This window comes from Lepisosteus oculatus, chromosome 6, assembly GCF_040954835.1.
Source record: "Lepisosteus oculatus isolate fLepOcu1 chromosome 6, fLepOcu1.hap2, whole genome shotgun sequence".
NCBI classification, from domain to species: Eukaryota; Metazoa; Chordata; class Actinopteri; order Semionotiformes; family Lepisosteidae; genus Lepisosteus; species Lepisosteus oculatus.
The window spans coordinates 16,037,009-16,056,013 of NC_090701.1; the positions used below are offsets into that span (position 1 = coordinate 16,037,009).

Genomic DNA, 19,005 nt, shown 5'->3' on the forward strand with positions numbered 1-19,005 from the left:
CAAAATTAAAGAGATTTCAGCTTGCCAAGGTGTGAGAAAGCCCAACTTGACACTTTGCTTGGATTCATAGTACAATTTACTCAAGCTGAGGCTGGGAATCTTGGCAAACTGATAATACTGTATGTAGGAGGGCAAATTTCAGGACAGCTTTTGACTTGAACTGAAAGCCTATTGAGTTTTTGTTTAAATGTAGCTGAAGGTAAATAAAACTGTTTTCATAACGTCACTGCAGCTTTTAGCAAACTTAAAGAATTCTTAAAATATGGGATAGGATGCAGATTATACTGTTTGCAAAGCAATTTGCTTTCTGTATTTGCATTTCTACCATTTTTAGAAGCCGTATATGTTGACTATATACATGTGGAGTATTTTAGAATTTTAAATAGGGAACATTTAAGCATCTTTCTTAATGATCAAAACAGTTCTTTTTAAGTCTAACTTAAGAGATACAAGGTGTAGGCCCATTTATTTCTTAGTAAGAGTAAAAATAATACAACATGATAATTCTATATTTCTAACTTGGCTGTACTGTACCAGTGGTGTTTCAATTACTGTACATATAATATGAACTTTCATTTTGCAACTAAAAAAACTACCCTTTAATCAGTATGACACTTATACTCAGTATACACACCTTGCCATAATACAGAACTCTGCAGAGGTCCCTGATGATGTTGGGAAGCTCAATGATCTTCTCTCTACACTCCTCAAACTGAGCTGCCACACTGTAACACTTGCATATGTGCCCACAAACCTAAAATACAAAATTAAGAAGGACTGAAGAAAAAAACAAGAAAAAGAGATACCCCTAAATGTGAAGTGGATACTGCCTAGATTTTCCCTGGGTGTTAACCCATAAGCCACATGCACCCATCACTTTTTTTTATACAGTACTTCTGTTTCTTAATTGAAAATGTAATATTAAATGACTTTTCACAGTATTTCCATTAGACTATATTATTCCCCCTGACTTTTGATATCATTCCCCATTGGCAGAAAATGTGTAAATGGTCTAAACAGTTTCTCAGACTTCATAGGCTCCAATTAAAATTATGTATTGCATTTTAAAGTAGGAAAGTGCAACAAAAGTACAACACAAATCGATAAAATAAATGAAAACAGCACGTTAAAGTCCAATATACCTGAACTGCCATATCTTCTGGTTTGCTTGAAGCAGTGAGTACTGCTACACATCGAGACAGAGCCTCCAGTAAGACCTACAAAAAAAATCAAAGGTTTTTAACCTTGTTCCCTATTGAAGAATGAAGAGATAAGTGAGATAGTAATATCATTTTCGTGTTTTTGTATGTTTTTTGCAAACTATGCAGTCTAGTGGCTTGAAGTAGGCTTTTTCCTCAAATATATATAAAGATGCTGCCTGTCCTTGGTCAGTAAGATAAGGGGCATGTATTTGGTAAGCTGGCTATATGCCCAGAACGTGAAAAGAACTAACTGCTAACTAGTCTGCAACTTAGATATAATTAATTGGCAGGTGTTGCTGTTTTATCATTTGTTTAGAATATGTCATAGTAACTCTTTATGTTTTAAGGTATAAAGGACCATTTTCAGCTACTTATTTTTTAAGTCTGGTGGTTGCAAGCCAGACTTCCATATGCATATGAATAAAGGGACTTCTGCTTCACAGACACCTGAACTTTGTCATTTGTTTGACACTACACTATGAAATGCACAGGGGATGACTGGCCTTGTGGCCAGCGTTCTAAGTAAGAAGGTAGTTACTTCACATACAGGGACACCAAAACATAACAAAACCCTAAAATGACGTAGCCAGCTAGCTGTAATGTTGCCAGTATCAGGCAGCCTACAAGACAAAAGCCGAGCATTTGTGAGGCAACATTTTAATGATGCTGCGCGTTACTTCAAAGTCAGTGCTGATGGAGTTAATTCAGAATTGCTATTCTGAAGGCAGTACTAAGCCAAAATGACATCAAAGCTTCTCGGAATGATAAAGAGTCCCTTTATTAGTATGTCCAAAGACAAGTAGAGAAAACTCCTCCTTGCTGTGTCCATGTCCTCCACAACATGCTCTGATACACCCTTCACAGATACTTTGACAGCCTGGGAAAGCTGGTTTCAAACCATTAGTGTCCAAAACCCAAGCGTTATATATTATGGTACGTTGCGCCCGGCAATAACGAGAGCAGCCGAAAATGAGTCGAAGAGTGCCGGAGAGCTGTGGCCCGCACGTACCTCGATGCCGTTCTCTCGCCGCAGCTCCTCAGCGTTGAGAGCCGAGCAGTTGACCGTGTGGAAGGCGAGCTCCGCGGCAGCAGGCAGCAGTGCGGACGTCTTGGAGAACAGCTGGTCGTCTGAGGTCTCCATGGTGATGGTCTTAATGAGCATGGGGTAGCCAGCATATTTATAGGGTTCCAGTTCTGGAAACCGAGAGAGAAGAGGGAGAGCTTTAAATATCCCTCCACAGTACTAATTATCTAGCTCTGAAGATGTATCATTAGAGTTGTGTGCCCTAGGTTATATTTCCAACATGCTTTGCAAATTATACGACTATGGGATATTTGTTAATTCTCAGTGCCATAACTTCTGGCACTTCTATCCCCTGTTTCTTTCTTAAGGTACAAAAGCAAATTAATAACTGTAATTTATCCTTTATTTTGATTGAAATGGAAACGGAAACAATTTCAGCACTTTTCCATGCCATTACTAGTCATCTAACAACCCAAATCTTGTTCATGTGAAGAACTCTAAAAGTTCTTCACAGTAAAAATTAAAATTTGCAGAAAACAAAAAATTTCACCATAAAGTAGTTACAGTACATTATGAGTTCATTTTTGCTGACTTGACGGGAAGAAAGAAAAAGATGAAAACGCTACCTTCTCGGTGCCTGTTGAAGAGGATGCTCTGGGCTTTGAGGATGAGGATGATGTTCTCTGGATCCGGCCCATCCACTATTTTAGCAGACTTTGTGCACAAGAACTCGTAGGCTTTATTTACTTTCTCAAACATATCCTTTTTTGAAAAAAAAAAGTTGAGAGATTGATAGATTGGTTTCACTGTCCAACCAAATATGTATTTATGAGGAAACTGAATTCCTCATGCCATGACAAAAGAGAGTGCGATTATAAAATGTATTTACTACCAATTAAATGTTCATCAAACTGAAAGCATCACAGTAGTCCCTTAAGCTGCACTGCCCTTCTCCAACCATGTTGGTAAACATTATAATGGTTTACAAAGCATTGGCTTTATAAGCATTAAATTAATCAATTTCTAATCGTGTTATAACTGACAGTGAAACACTTACAATTATCCTTTTATAAAGGAAGAGTTGAAATTACCTCAGCATAATTTCAGAATAACTGTTGGACATCGGTTTCACTTTACCAACAGAATGTCAAATCACATCCAGCTTTACTACTTCCAAGAGAGTTTTATAAAAGAACACAGTGGATACTGATTTATCCCAGTTTTCTTAATACAGTATATAGAGTTAGGACTATGGGGCAATCATTACAATTTTGCTGTAATACCAGTTAGTTATTGAACTCCACCATATTGTCAATGTATCATGAAACCATTAAAATACAACTGTAAGTTGTCTGATATTTTTGACAACTAGAAACCAGCATTTAAAAACAAGCAAAACATACTCTGCCTTCTGGATTCTTGTCTGGATGATACTTCTGAGCTAGTCTGAAGTAGGCTTTCCTTATTTTGCTCTCATCATGCCTGTAGAACAAGAAAAAAACAACAAGACCATTATTGAATCAAATATCTGGGGAAATGATCAATCCATTGAAAACTGACTCACGTTCTGTGCGAATCTAATTCTTCTATTCTGTACTAAATGCATGTTTTCACTCACCACCTTTCTTCTCTTTTTAAATATATCAGTTTGATCCGATAGCTGTTATTGTAAACCTCTGCACAATATTCAGAAATTTCTAATGAAAAAGGGAGGGACAGTGGCAAATACCTGGGATTTTCTTTAGTTTAGCTGCTCCATCCAGCACAAGACAGTGCAGATGTCAGTAACATGAGATGCGTTTACAATGTAATGGTTTTATTTGTATGTTTTAGTTCAAACCAATCTCCATATGAACTTAGCTAGATGTTTGCATGACCTTAATACTGTCAAAGCATTTAGATAAAGGTAGAACACTGTAATGGGCAATCGATTGTTTAATCCAGATCCATTTGTAAGAATAGGGATAGTTTGGGAAAACTCAGTAGTGCCCATCAATTTTAATAGGAACATGGCTGTCAGTATCCCATAGTGAAACACTCTATAGGCCGTTTGTAAACAGGAATTATCTCAGCCATACCAGAAAGCAAAAACAAAAACTGAAGGAAACTCTTATTCTTAACATGTATCTAAATATACAAATGCTTCAAATACAAATGGTTAAATCACACACAAATGGACAAAATGGCATCTTGCTTCTCGTGCTCATTTTTAGCACTTTCCAATTTGGAAGCAAAGCACTTACTGTCCCTGTCCCTTGGGGAGGTTTAGTACATCGTAGGCATCATCTACGGACATGGATGGTGGCTTCTTCTCCACCTCCCTCTTCCAGGCTTCAAGGGTGTCTTTCAGAAGTTTCACCTGCATTAAAATTAAAGGAGAGCAGTCCGTTGCTCAATTCTTTGATGAATATGTCTTTCAAGTAATGTTTTCCGTGATATACTCAAGATGTATGCTTTCAGCACCTATGGATACATTTTTGGCCAACAATTTACCTCAATATGTTAAAATGTGTTCATTTATATACTGTATGTATTAAAAGGTAATCTGACACTAAAGCTGCATCAAAGACCTGCTTTCTCCATCTGCTGTGACCCGTTTGCCCATAATTTACTGATGGGACAACAGAGGAACTTGAATGATAACACTAAGTTCACAGGTGCCTGGCAAGCCATGCTTTGGAGAAATCTGATCTCAATCACATCTAGTCCTAGAGATATTTAACCGATTGTGTGCTGCCACTTAGAGACATTCTATCACACTTAAATCTAGTACTCTACCATAAAGCTACTCAAGAACCTGGGATAGAACACATTTTTACTTTGATTAAACTCTGCTTGGGGTAAGTAGATTATGTTTTGTTTAACCGCCTGCAAACAATTCTAATATACTCTTTTGAGTTAATTTCGTGGCAAATATGGAGCTGAACTGATGTTAAGTTTAAACCATAAGGGATCAAAATGGTGTCATCAACCTACAGGGTCTTTGATAGGCCAGTCAGGGAATCTTATAGTGTCACAGAGGTGTTTGAGGTAATAGATGTTGCAGAAGAGCTCGTTCTCCAGCTGAGGGTAGTTAATGATAGGAATAGGGCAATACTGGTATAGTGCTCTAGTGTTGCTCTGTAGCCTTGGAGAGAAGTCAGCAAGATGGGCAGCAATCTTCTCAATCATTAGACGCCTGTATTCACAAAATGAAAAAGAAAACAATTATCAACACCAAATCTAAATTTCACAGCCTATAAAGACAGTTACTTTTTCCTGTATCAAATTAGAAAGGATTCCTTTGTGACTTTCCAGAATAAATACGATGCTTTTTGGCAATATAAATGTTGGGGTTCACCCAAACCTCTCAAACTAAACAACTCTTTCTTATCAAGATGAAGAGTTTCTGGAGTTGCTCATCATTAACACATTTTTATATGGCGAATTTTTATATGGGACCTTGAATGACAGAGGTCCCTGAACCGGATACAACTGAAATTTGTACTGGACAAACAATTAAGACAAAAACTTCCATGGGTTCCACTAAAACCCACCTGAATGTTTCCCCAAATGTAACTAATACACCAAGAAGTACAACTCTAAAACATTTTTTCTGTTTATTAAATCTTCTGTCATTATCCTCTTTTGAAATTAGTATTAAAATTTCCCCTGAAATAAAGCTTTCATGATGAGAAATTGATGCACAGTGAAAATAAAATGATTACTCACACGCATAAAATTATAAATACACACAGGGTTAAATATTTTAATAAAGCGACACACAAAACTCCTATTTTAACTCAAGATGACATCTAAAGTTAGTGGGAGGGCATTCAGAACCCGTTTTATTCAGAACTGGAGGTGTGTCCCGCACTAACTACATCATAGGCCATCAGTTGCCAGCTAAAAGTTATTGCGGCAACTCTACTAAGCTTGGAAAAAAAGTTAGCTGGTGGAAAAAATGGCGAGCACAAGCAGAGATTGGGACAAATTTCGAAAATACTACAGTGGGTGTGAGAAAACAAAAAGGGAGCAGAAGAGGGAGGATGCAAGTGTGGCACTTAAAGGGTCTTTGGAAAGGTTCGTTGTAAAACCCAGGAGTGAAGAAGAAACGGACACGACAAGGATGCTAGCATTGAGACACCTGAAGGTACCGATAGCATGATCTTCACACAAGAAACCCCCCCACCATGGGCCCCGCCCACCCCTTGAGACGGCCCCCCTACTGTAGCTCTGTGTACATCCCCATACGGACTGGCAGTCATGTCACAGATGTATTTTATCTCAAACCTGAAGTGCTGCCTTTCAGCTGAAAGCAGCCATTGTCTGAGCTAATGGCTATTGATCCACTGTAGGCAAACAGGTTCTCAGAGGAAACTTAATTTCTTAACAGCTGAAAGCTGAAGCTTTTAACAATGAATCCATGTTAGTGAAAATGGAGCAAAGGCCAGATGGGAAAAACATTGTGCAGTGTTTAAAAACAAAATCAGCCTCCCGAGCCCAGGAGTCACAAGACGAGCGATGTTTATTTGGCAGAACTTATTAAGTGGGCCTCCACAGCTGAAAGCCTGCAATGTGGAAAACGGTCACATCCTGAAGAATGACACTAAATGAAGGCCTCGATAATCCGTCTTGAAAGATAAGTCTTAAATACTTCCCCGTCATTTTTGTGCACTCCAGAATAGATTAACAGCTTTGCCAAAACCTGTAATTAGCATGTGACAAGCAAACAAGTCTAATTGGAAACATTTTATGAAACGAGGCATGCCATCTTGCCAGTGGTTTCACAGGCACTAATTTTGTCTAATCCCGGTCTATTTTATGTTAACTGCATCAAACTATGACTACTGTCAATCAGGATCTGTGAAACTATGTACTATGGAAATGAAAGGGAAATGTATCAAGGATCACAGCCAATGAGACACCTTACTGAATTTTTCCCTAAGGAAAAGGTTCTGAAGGACTACTGAAGGAAATTGCTTACCTCCTAGTATATAACAGATGCTGATCTCAACCTTAAGAGTTTTCTTGCAATGCTGCTAAAGCATTATCTGGGGCAGCCAATGCACTTACCAGTGCACATGAATGAGTTGTGGGGGGATGCTTCATTTTCCTTTTGTTTATTTAGCAAGAAGTGTTATGTTGCGAAGAAGGTAACCAAATTTAATAGAAGGTAGCTCAGAAAGACCAAAGATAACATAAAATGTGCTTCATAAATTGTTGCAAATATCAAAAACATTAAAATAAACATATCAGACTAGGTTACCAGATTGTTGTTTCAATATTTGTTATTAAATGCAAGAATTACCCCACTATTGTTATGGTGGATGCATGAAAAAATAAGCTATCATTCTTTTATCTTAAGTACAAAAATGAAACAAGTACTACATACTAATTTTAAAAGCAAAGATTTAATCCAGATGCGGAAAAGGCCTTTTGTAGATCATATAAAAGAAGTGAACACACAGGTAGGTCTCAGTTCATGCTGAATTTAAGGTCAACTGAGGACTAGCTGGTGCTATATGATGATTTCCTACATTATAACACTTTGTGTACCTAACTGACAGGCCTGGGTGATGTTTGCTGACAGTGCAAAAATTGGAATGAGACAGCTTCTGATTAATGCAAAGAGAACCTTTCGCACTGAGATAGATTTCTTGAACATTTCATTGTGCCTTTTTTTTTTTCAATTGAAGTCACTGGTTTTATTGACAGAAGCTATTACACATATGGGCCTTCGGTATTCCTACCTCATTTCACTGCTCCAAATTGCTTCTGGAGTATCAAATTCTCCAAGGAAAATCTCTGAAAATTTTTCAGGCTCATAGTTTTCCAAGTAACAGACCATGGCCTCAGGGAGAATGTGACCGAGGACACTTCTCTGCACGATGTCCTGACCCTTCGACTAGAAACAGAGAAATACATAAATAGGAAGGAAGCTAAACATGGGATTCTGTTTACTTTTCAAAGCAATACCTCAGAGATTGTTTTATCCTTTATTTAAAAAATATTCACAATAATTCAATTTAATCACCGAACCCCTGTGAGGTTCAGTTGAAGTTAAAAAAACTTAGCTTAACAGTTTTCTGAAGAATAATTGAGTGAATCTTTTATATAAATACAAAATTGTCATGACACGCTAAGGGACAAAAATGTTTAAGCTTTTTATTTAATGCTGATATTCTAATGTATTTTCTGTGTACTTTATATTAATATAAACTACAGAACAATGACCATTCATGATAGTGAATAGCTATACTGTTTAATAGTTTAACATCATAATGGGAATTAAATTTTGGGATGATCATTTAACTATTTCACTGAGGAAAGATTTAACTAGCAAATGGTTATACACTGCATATACAGTTTACATACAGTATGTCTAAAAATTAAATGTCTAAATCTAAAATCTAAAAGTTTACTAAACGTATAAACATAAGTGGAATGGAAAAATACTACAAATACTACAAAGGGGTAAATAAAAACACTTAATCCTTATTGTATATATGTTGGATTTCCTCAAAAACATACTGGAATGTTAACTGCCTTCTGGGACAACTGGCCCTAGGTGTGCCCAGTGACAGACTGCTGTCCCACCCTGGGTGTGAACATCCTTGCGGAAGAAACGGTTCAAAACTGGATGGATGGATACATGCCGGATCCCACAAAAGAATTACAATCACCATACTTAGACTGAAACCAAACAAGTGCTTGTAAAGGAATTCTAATATTCATTATAGAATATTTTTACAGTTTTCTTGCGATGCTCACATCCAAAAAGAATCCCTACAGTCTGCTATGCAAACCCATTGTCTTTTTTCATTCGTGAAATCGCAATTGGAGAAAAATCTACATAAGACGGAACAAGTAGTATGGGTCTTGCATTGGTTTTCTCACAGCTCTAATACAGTGCTGTTACCATATGTACTGTACAAAACGTTCTTTTGAATTAAGGGTATATATATTAATTAGCTTTTGTCAAATAACAATGGTTAGCTGTAGTAATTGGTCTCCTGCTTCAGGCATAATGCAAATGAAATATGGTGATTGGGCTGCACCCCTTAACCTCTAACCTTACGCTGGAAGAGTGTTCATTCTAAAAAGTACCAAAAGGGCAAATGTAATTTACATTAGTGATTTAATGTCTTTTATCCATCTCTCATCTACCATCTATGATTTCACTCTGGAAGCTTGGATGCTCAGTTAGTATTAGCCTGGCTTCTCTGTGATACACAAGATATTATATAAATGCACTGACCTCTTCAGACTTGAAAGCCTGTTTCAGGTGAGTATACTTCAGGAATCTGCCAGACAAAAATGTAGAGAGGCTTCTGTAAGCTTATGTGGAGAATAAATTAACATAGATAATAAATGCTTTCTTGAATAACCATATTGAAATACAAGAAAGATCAGTTGACTAAATCAGTAGGTTATCTATCAGACGTTCTTACAAATATAACATTTACTGGCCTTGTCGTACTATGACATGCCAATTTCCTCCCAAAAACATGCCCAGTTGAGATGGTAAGAAGGAGGCATTGTTTATGCTTTCTTACTAAGGGACACTGTGTAGAAGGACACTTAAAACTGAAAACAGGAGGCACTTTACTCAAAAATGGGAGTATAGAACAAGCTTTTCAGCCTTGGTGTTGAAGCTAATATCCTGACCTCTTTCCAGAAATAGCTAGATGAGATCCTTGGATCAATTAGCCAAAAATATCAAGCAGACTAGATGGGCAAAGTGGTCTCATGTTGCTTACATTAAGAAGTCGAGTTCTTAATCAAGTAGGAATTCTGCTTTTGATAACATTAAGACCAACATGCAAAGGAACACACACGCCACAACCAAATTCTAACACCTGATACAATGGGAAATGGTTAATTGATAATTTTACATTTCAAAATAATAATAATAATATACCCTGCTGATCTCCCCCAAAAATAAAATGCACACTATTTTCCAAAGTTAAGTCAAAACATCTAATAATTTCAAAAGAAACTTAGTTTCTAAAACTATGTCGAAAGCAATACCACTGTTGTCGCAACTTTAAGCACTGCCACTGATATCAGACTTGCTTGAGGTCTCACTTTGGCTAGAATAGAGTGGTCTTCCTACCTAGCAACAGGAAGCACATTGGAGCCTGTGTACATCATGATGAAGAAAAAGACACCAGTGAGGTACAGCCGAGGCAGTTGGGGGTTGTCTTGCATGATGAGATACAAGACATTGGCGACTTTTTCCACCAGTATAGGATCAAAGGTGATCAAAAGCTGGAAATACACAAATCGCATTACAGGCACAAAAAGATTAAATACTTCTCCCGGGTTTTTTTCAATATTCTGGATGAAGGTTTTAACACAACACAGTCAGTCTAAAAAGTTTTTTCGTCTGACAGCACAGGCTGCACAGGAGTATTCCCTAGCCAGCATGGTAAAGAGCTAATGCCATGTATTACAGACCCAGTCAGTCTCCGGATCCAGTGGTGTAGCCTATTTACAGAGCTTGAGGCCTTTTGCAAATAAAGAAGTAATTTAATTCTGTAAATATGTGACCACAGGCTCATCTCTTTTTAACCCAATCTGAAAGCCATTAAAAATACTGCATGGCACATGCAGTCCTGAGCAAGGACACCAATCTAAAAGCAAAACTGAAATAATTCCAAACAGAATACATGCATTACCTGAACAATGTGAGGAAGACAAGTGCTATCAGTTAGGAGCCTTTTGATTCGAGGGAGTGGTCTGATAATAGCATTATCCTGATCCCTGATCAGAAAAAGTAACAAAAGTGATTTTATGCTCTTTAATTTTTTATATTAGCATCATATGTAATAGTTTATGATTACTTTAAGTTATCCGAAACTATACCTTTCTTAAAAGAAACAAACCAAAGAAAACAAAATATCTAAATATGTTTACTGATGTATAAGTTGAAGACAGACATGAATTTATCTTTATGACTTGAACACAGACTTCTCAGAAAGATGTTGTGATGAACAGTTTTTTGCCAATAAGAACATACATTTGTTCATATATTTGTGTATATTTCCTGGTGTTTGTTACGGCTTTCTACAACAGGTAATATTTCTCTTACGTTTCTCTTGAAGATTTGTTTTAGATGATTGAATTTCTAACTATAAATCATAATGTGCAACTTGACCAGCAGTCCAATTGCAAATATGTCCAATTGGCATCCTGCAAAATTTATCAAAAAGAGGCACTCAATATTCTGTCCTACCTGCTGGGAAAATAGGAGCACATAGTGATAAGCATATTGAGAATGAGTGTGGCCAGGTCTGTCTCATTTAATACTGCTTGCCCACTGGCAAGCAAACACCATTTAAGCTGGGGAATGGCCTGCAGAGGGCGCCAGCCATCCATGCCCTGTGCCCAGCATCTGGTCTTTGGGGTCAACACACCAGAAGTCCAGAATTCCTGCATCTGAAACACAGACATGGCACACATTGTAATGAACATAGAGGTGCATTTCCTTATATTACAGCCAAGGTGGAAAAACATCAGAGTGTCCATGGAAAGGCTCTGTTGGCATACAGTACGTTTTATATGAAGCAAATGTTAGAATTGTAGTGGCTTCAATGCATCCCAAAACAAAGGCATGTGATTGTATCCTTTGAAGATAAAAAGCATGAATACATGTCACAGCACAGTGGGCAGCATTTGCTTTGCTGTATTCATCTTTTTGTGAGAAGTTGAACTTTTTTTTTCCTCATGACCAAACCACAACTAGGATAGGAAGCGCTCTTTGCAATAAAACACAATTTAAATTATTTGCATTTATCAGTCTATATCCACCATTCTTAAGTCTCTCAGTTACTCGAAGAAAATGCCTTATCTAACACTGTCAATATTTGGAGCTCTGGTTAATTTTTGTGCAATATGTGCCTGCAAGTCACAATCAGTATTGTATGACTATGTGCCATTATACCCATAAGCAAACCCTTACCACCCAGTGGAAAAGTTACCTCCTCAAAACTGAATGGGCCACGTCGTTCTTTGTCTGCATTGCCAAAGTACCACTCCTTTTCACTTTCTCTCTTCATATCTGGTGAAGCTTCAATTACATTGCTCTGGAGAGAATCACATTAGAAGCTTTAAATAGTCTCCCACTAAACATCCAACACATGCACATGATGAGGTTTAATGGTTTTAGGAATACAGCGTCGAAGTTATGTACATTGAATAATTCTGTTAACCACACTAAATATGTTGACTTATATTTTAATATTTGTAAAACACGTACATCAGCATTTAATAGAAACCATCCAACATCTCTGTAAAGCTAGGTAGAGTTCTGCATTGTCTGATTCTGTGGAAAGCAGGACTCTAATGTGTAAATATCCATACAAAATTTCTGTAGATGTGTATTTGTTACATTGTTGTTAACAAATCTGTTTTAAGTTTGGTTATCATTTTTTACCACACAGCGTTGGAAAACAAAGAAAACGTCATGTGACCCTCCGTAATCTCTGCTACAGGGAGTGTATTATTGTTATTTTTTCATTTTAATTTGCTTGCACAGTAAACTAGTATCAGGATCCGATTTTGATCATAACATCCCTTTATTGAATTATTTACAACCTACAGGTCATAATACCAACATGTAAGACTGGTCAGGACAGCAAACAGGAAACGACATACCTGCAGGGGGACTGTGGCCCGACTGGTGTGGAGATGAGCCAGTGTAAGTAAATCCACAAGGATTCGAACACCATTTGAATCCATGACTTCCTTCACATTTTTCTTTAATACCAAAAAGAAAATTAACACAAGTGTGTTGGTTTTTAATTCGGAAAGTGCCAGATAATCACATTTTTCATATGTTAATATTGTCTTACATGAAAATACAATTAAAGAAATGTTAATAAAATTTTATTGAATATTATTTTAAGTAAATCCCACCATCCTTGCTCCATTCACTTCTTTTTACTTTAAATTTGTATTTTCCTTTTAACCTGAAACTAACAACTTGTGTCAAACACATTTTTCTAGATAAATTAAAGAGGATTTCCAGACTAAGAGCACATGAATGCCTAACACCACCTTTCTTGAATCTCAAGGTTCCTACCACGGCAAGAGATCTCAACAGTACGATACAAGAAAACCTTTATTTAGAAATGTAGTATTCAGTATTTTTACATACCCTGACCCTTGTCCTTCTTGCCACATTGACTATGATGTAGCAAAAATATATATATGAAGTAAGCTTGAGCCTTACACTTTCCAACTTCTATTTCAGAGTACAGTGTTATAATAAGTCCAAGCCGTGTTGTACTTCTTATGTTGTGAGATAATCTTCACATTAGCCCACTTCAGTGGTATCAAATACACAGAAGTTCAGACCTTACAGGTGTAATGGTGTTGCATGCAAACTAATACTTAAAGTTAACTTTTTCTCCTATTACATCCCACACATGTGGAACTGAATTCAGTCTTTGCATCTTGGCCCACAAGATGGCCCTAGGGACGACTAATCCCAACATACCCCTTGAAGACACCTAGATTTCAGAGGTTAACCTGCTCTTAAAATGAGCATATTTAGCAGCAGAGTGAAAGAGGAAGCCTGGAGATTCAAGCATGGCACTCTCTCCGAGTTCTTCTTCAGTTTTATACCTCAATGAGCCAGTTAAACAAATAAAAATGTGTTCTGTTGCTAACAATGGCAGTTACAATTTATTATGACTGAGGTGAAATGGATCCTCCCATTTGGTTGTACAGCAGTAGTCACATGGCATGGCAAAACTGAAAACAACAAATTTACCCCACTGAACTGAATTAAATGTAACAGGTTTCACCCACGGCTTAATTTTACAAAGAGCTGAAAACAGCCACGTACCTTGTTGAGAATGAGTTTGTTAAGGAAAAGAATAAGCCTGTCCCTCTCCAGTCTGTCAGTGCACTGTGAATAGAAGAGCAGTGGTTTACACATGGGAGCATCCTTGAAGCCTCAGGCATGCTGCCAATCAAACATTAGTTCTGGAAACAAGAGAGTGCATACCAAATAGATGCCCAACATGAGTTAAGGTTAGGAATGAAAAAGAAAAAGGCTCACAAAAAATAAAAAAGGATAAAGTTATCCACATCGATGAGAAAAAAAAATTGTCAAAAGTATAGCTCATAAAGAAGAATAACACACTGTGGCTGTTATGCTCCTTTCAGCATTTAAAGAAAGCCACTTTATTTTGAAGGGTGTTCTCCATTCCCCTTTCTGAATACATCAGTGCTGTTTTTTCGTGCTGTCCTGCGACTCTCTGATGTGTTTTCAAACCAGCTGCTACTTAGAACAGTAATTAAATAACTTAAATAACGTATCCTTAAGGAAAAGGAGAATGCTGATGAAAATAGCCGTGAACACAATGTTTAAAGTTCATTGCTATATAAATATTTTGCCGAGCTGTTAGCCACACAAATCTATTTTGTAGCTCTGCTTATCGTTCCGCGAGAAGCTGGCAATCGTGTTGAGGTATTCAGGATGGTGCAAATTACCTGTCATACTACAAAAATTAAAATTTCTCTTGTAACTACAACTGTCACTGTCGCTACAATGCAGTTTTAGAGTTTGTTATTGAACTTGTTATAATGGCACTAAAAACAAAATCACTCTATACTGATCAAGATTTGATTTTTGTAACAAACTTCAAATCAGGACCCATAAAATAACATATTAGCAAGTGTTACTGAAGCTTATTGCAGATTAACTGGCTCCTGTACTGCAATACGTCAATTAAGGGAATTGATGAGATATCAGATTTATCCAATTTATTGTATTGCTGGTGCATCAAGCAGTTTCCAGGTCAGGGTTAAACCGAAGAGTGACTGTGGAGAGAGACTGCCACATCTACCACCATCTCACTGGGGAACTTACAACACGCAAAATACTTACACCTTGAAATTGATCAGGGCAGAGCATAGTTTATTTTGGCAGAAATTATCGGAAGCAAACTATCAATAACCCATCAGCAACAGAATTAATAATTAAGTTAAATTTCCTTTAGACTGTTTTCATATTCCACATTGATTTAGTAAAGAGCTATCTGTAGGCATTTTATATGCTTCACAAATATGCATGACTACCTTAAGAATTCCATTCATTCAAAGCAATGCCACCACTGAGACACACTGATTCTAAGCATTCTTCTCTCTTCACTGGTGTGGTATTGGTTGAGGGCTGCATGTTAATTATTGCTCTGAGAAAATGTTAGCTTTTTATTAGTTTAAAGCCTGCTACAAAACACTCAATCCTGCATCCTGTAATTTTTTCATATTTTATAGAAGTTTCATTTTTTTAATTAGCAGAAAATTGAATTTTACAGCAGCGATTTTGAAAAGCAAGTTTTACTGTAATGAAATGTATGTTTGTATAGAGCAGGACAACAAAGCTGCAGTTTTGTTACATTTCAGGTGGTACAGGCCAGAACAAATCTGATGCAGGAAATATGCTTGTAAAAACTGCTGTTGACAGACTTCTCAGTCTCTAATTCATGCTGTTTTGCTCAGAAATGACCCTGCATTTTATGCCATACTAATATAATGAAGCTTCGTTTTTGAGAAGCATTAACATTCTTGTAATGTGAAAATTATTTATGCGTGAAGGTTGAGCAGCACTTGATTATGCTTGTCAGTAGTTCTTTTCACTAATTTCCTGTGTTTTATAACAGGCTCCAAATAATGCCCAAGGGGAAATACTACAGAGATAATGAAGCGAGCTCCAACGGAGAAGGTACAGGAGGTTAAGAATGTATGAAAACTGAATACACTAAACAAAGTTTATGCTCTCGGTAGAAAAACAGATAAAACAAACTTTAAATATTTCCCCAGACTACATATAAAGACATTTAAGTTACTCTGAACTCTTTTAATATTTTTCCAGTTTAATCATTCTAATGTTATGTGATCTTCAGCACTGCTGAAATTATGCTCTTAATATCCCTGGTGTGCAGAGTGTTTATGTTGCAGACATGTTCTTTTCATTCAGGGAAAACAAAGTGTCAGGAGAGACCAAAAAATGCTCCTGGTCTGAACAGCTCCCTATCTATTCTTTATTTTTCCTCAGTCCCTGCTCAAGTCAAATATGGAAAACTGTATTATTAGCCTATTTTAGGTTTATGTATAAAACTCAAAACAAACAATGAAAAGTTACTAAGTTTTTTATTTTATTACACTCTCCCCCTTAGATATTGATTCTCCTTGTTTTGTTCATTTTTCTTCTTTATTAGACATGCTCTACCCTGCTCTAAGTATAAAGCATGCCAATAATAAAACTATGTATCATCATGAAAATGCTATAGTTGTCATCCCTGCCAAGTTACCAAGTAACCCTGGTTCAGATCCAAATTCTCATCCGGGGCACCAACTTGGCAGAAGCACTACAGCATCATTAACATCATTTATTTTCTTACTTTCCTTTCTCACTCTGCAGTGTACTGTAAAGCACATCCAGATTTTTAAATAGCTGAGCCAGCAAGACATTAACCTCAGCTAAGGGTACATTTCTGTGGATTTAGAGATTACAGATGTAGAGGAAGTCATCACTCAGACACAAAAGACCTCCATTTACCATTTGAGCTAGTCTGTTTTTTATGATCAAGGTTCCTTCTCTGAAGCTTGAACATGGCAGCATGTCCTGTGTTGTAATGACTTAAACCTAAAACAGCCCACGATAGCCCCTGTGATTAGCCTCCTGAACCAGGCCTCTACTGTCTGTACTCACAAAGATATTGCAAAAAGTTTAACGGGACATCAGTACAGGCATGAACTGCCTCTGGAGGTCTATGACACATGGGAGTACTAAAAGGCTAACATGCCGTCATCCTTTGTCACTCACCCGGTCTAGCATTCCAACTATGTACTTTGTGTCAGTGAATGGTCCGATTTCTTCATAGCACTTTCCATAAACAATGGTCAAAGCTTGTAAACATAAGCACTTCATGTTAACTTTAGGAGTCAGTAGGAACCGGTGATATAGTTCATTGAAGAACTCATAGCTGGAAAATAAAAATATCATTGTTAAAAAAAAAAACATTGCTATGGAAGTGCATCAGTTGTGAAACTAGGGTTTCTTGCTATTTTTTAAAATAAGGCATCAGGTAAAACACCAATTTTCAACAGAAAGTCACTGAGCCCCAGTTTACTGGTCCTTTTCAGTGTATACTGGCTGTAAAACATCTTTTACTACAGTAAGCTATTTGACTCAATCTTAATGCTATTTTTACACAACAATTATTTACAAACTTGGATTTGTCAGGTGTTAGAATTATATTATCTGTTAAAGAACTGAAAAACCCATACACAATTCTACTAATTTAAGCAGATAATGTTTATGAGGTACTGGATAAATCATGACATCCCCATGTTCTAGCTTAAACCAGAGAAAAAGGCCAAGCCATTAATTATTACATTAATTATTAGCAAGCTTAAAAATGAATCACTTACGATCTCTTAATGGCTCCTGTTTCTTCATTCTCATCCTCCTCTAAAAGCAGCCGCAGGTAATAGTCTCCAATTTTTATTTCATCTGAAAGGCACTCATATTTCACCTTCAAGGAGTATTTACAAAAACAAGTGTTACTCATTCAATTCTCTTTCTGGAAAAAAAGTAGTGATTCATAATATTGATTTAAATGCAGAAGGTTTAGTACAACATATTTAAAAAAAATACATGATACCAGTTATTACACCAGTAACTCATGTCAACTTAACGAGAATCTTAAGTAGCATTTACTAGAACAAATGTTCAATGAGCATTGAATGGGTATGAATGAAAGAATTTAACAGACTTTTAATTACAGAACTAATTACATAATTTAGACAGATGTTTACATTCAAGACACAGTCAAAGCAAAGCCTTTCAGTTTCCAAAACACTGAAGATAAAGCACATTGTTTTCAATATACTTTATTTTCTGGATAAAATGGCAACATTTTGTCGTTATCGGTGTTAGTGGTGCGCGTGACGCCAGAGGACCCGTTAATATCTAAATCCTTAAAGCCCTAAAACCACAGTTGGTACCATCACGCACAACAAAAAGATCCAAACTCTATGAAGCTACACTTATTCATCTGTCCAACAAATCATTAACTATTCGCGGACTGCTCCACCTCCCCGGACACGAGCTTACCTCAAACTCCTGATGGTTCCAGGAGATGACCGTGGCGCTGCCCAGCTCGCGGTCAATGTTGAAGGCCCGCATCTCACTTTCCAGGGCATCACGGAGCTCCTCCCGCGTCCTGAAGTTCCAGATCAGGTTGGATCTGGCATGGTCCTGCTGGAACCTGAGGCAGCCGGACGCCACGAGGGAGAAATAAGATTGTCTCTTTGAAGTTCACGCAGACAAGGGGGGGGGGGGGGGGGTGTTCGGACTTCGGATGTAATACGATCAAATAATTCTTGCTCGGTCTTCAAAACTGTAATTGTTTGAGCTTGTTTATGAAACGTCAGACAGAAAACAAGGTGTTAATCAAACTACTGTATGTCTGCTATGCCATTTCATGATGTTAAAGCAAAGGATCAAAACCAATCTGCTAACATGCAAATAGAACATTTCTAATTATTTTCAATTTCCATAGATTATATATTTGTCATTGCTGTTCCTTCTTATCTTCTCAAACCCACTGACAGGCGGCAACAAGCTAAGGCACAAACATAAAAAAGACACTACAATTTCAGCACTATGAAGCATTATCCTGTGTGTTTCCCTGAAGATTATTTATTTCAGCGCTACGCAAGCATGAACATTGTGTTTCAGGAGGAACCCGATCAACCGCACATCGTCATAGGGTG

General features: G+C 37.2%; 1 protein-coding gene across 7 annotated transcripts in view; it reads right to left on the bottom strand.

Annotated features, from left to right (window-relative positions):
- The window catches only part of LOC102693828 (dnaJ homolog subfamily C member 13), an 82,276-nt gene that overhangs the window by 14,845 nt on the left and 48,426 nt on the right, over positions 1–19,005 (bottom strand). For all 7 annotated transcript variants that reach the window (XM_069191019.1, XM_069191018.1, XM_069191017.1 and 4 more), the window contains 18 exons: positions 18,344–18,497; positions 17,659–17,762; positions 17,051–17,210; positions 14,063–14,125; positions 12,868–12,969; positions 12,192–12,296; positions 11,447–11,649; positions 10,890–10,974; positions 10,325–10,479; positions 9,467–9,512; positions 7,959–8,113; positions 5,203–5,404; positions 4,470–4,585; positions 3,630–3,708; positions 2,853–2,988; positions 2,212–2,396; positions 1,143–1,217; positions 635–754 (listed from right to left, as the gene is read on the bottom strand). In XM_069191019.1, coding sequence (XP_069047120.1) covers positions 635–754; positions 1,143–1,217; positions 2,212–2,396; positions 2,853–2,988; positions 3,630–3,708; positions 4,470–4,585; positions 5,203–5,404; positions 7,959–8,113; positions 9,467–9,512; positions 10,325–10,479; positions 10,890–10,974; positions 11,447–11,649; positions 12,192–12,296; positions 12,868–12,969; positions 14,063–14,125; positions 17,051–17,210; positions 17,659–17,762; positions 18,344–18,497 — 2,245 coding nt within the window. The remainder of the gene's footprint in view (positions 1–634; positions 755–1,142; positions 1,218–2,211; positions 2,397–2,852; positions 2,989–3,629; positions 3,709–4,469; positions 4,586–5,202; positions 5,405–7,958; positions 8,114–9,466; positions 9,513–10,324; positions 10,480–10,889; positions 10,975–11,446; positions 11,650–12,191; positions 12,297–12,867; positions 12,970–14,062; positions 14,126–17,050; positions 17,211–17,658; positions 17,763–18,343; positions 18,498–19,005) is intronic.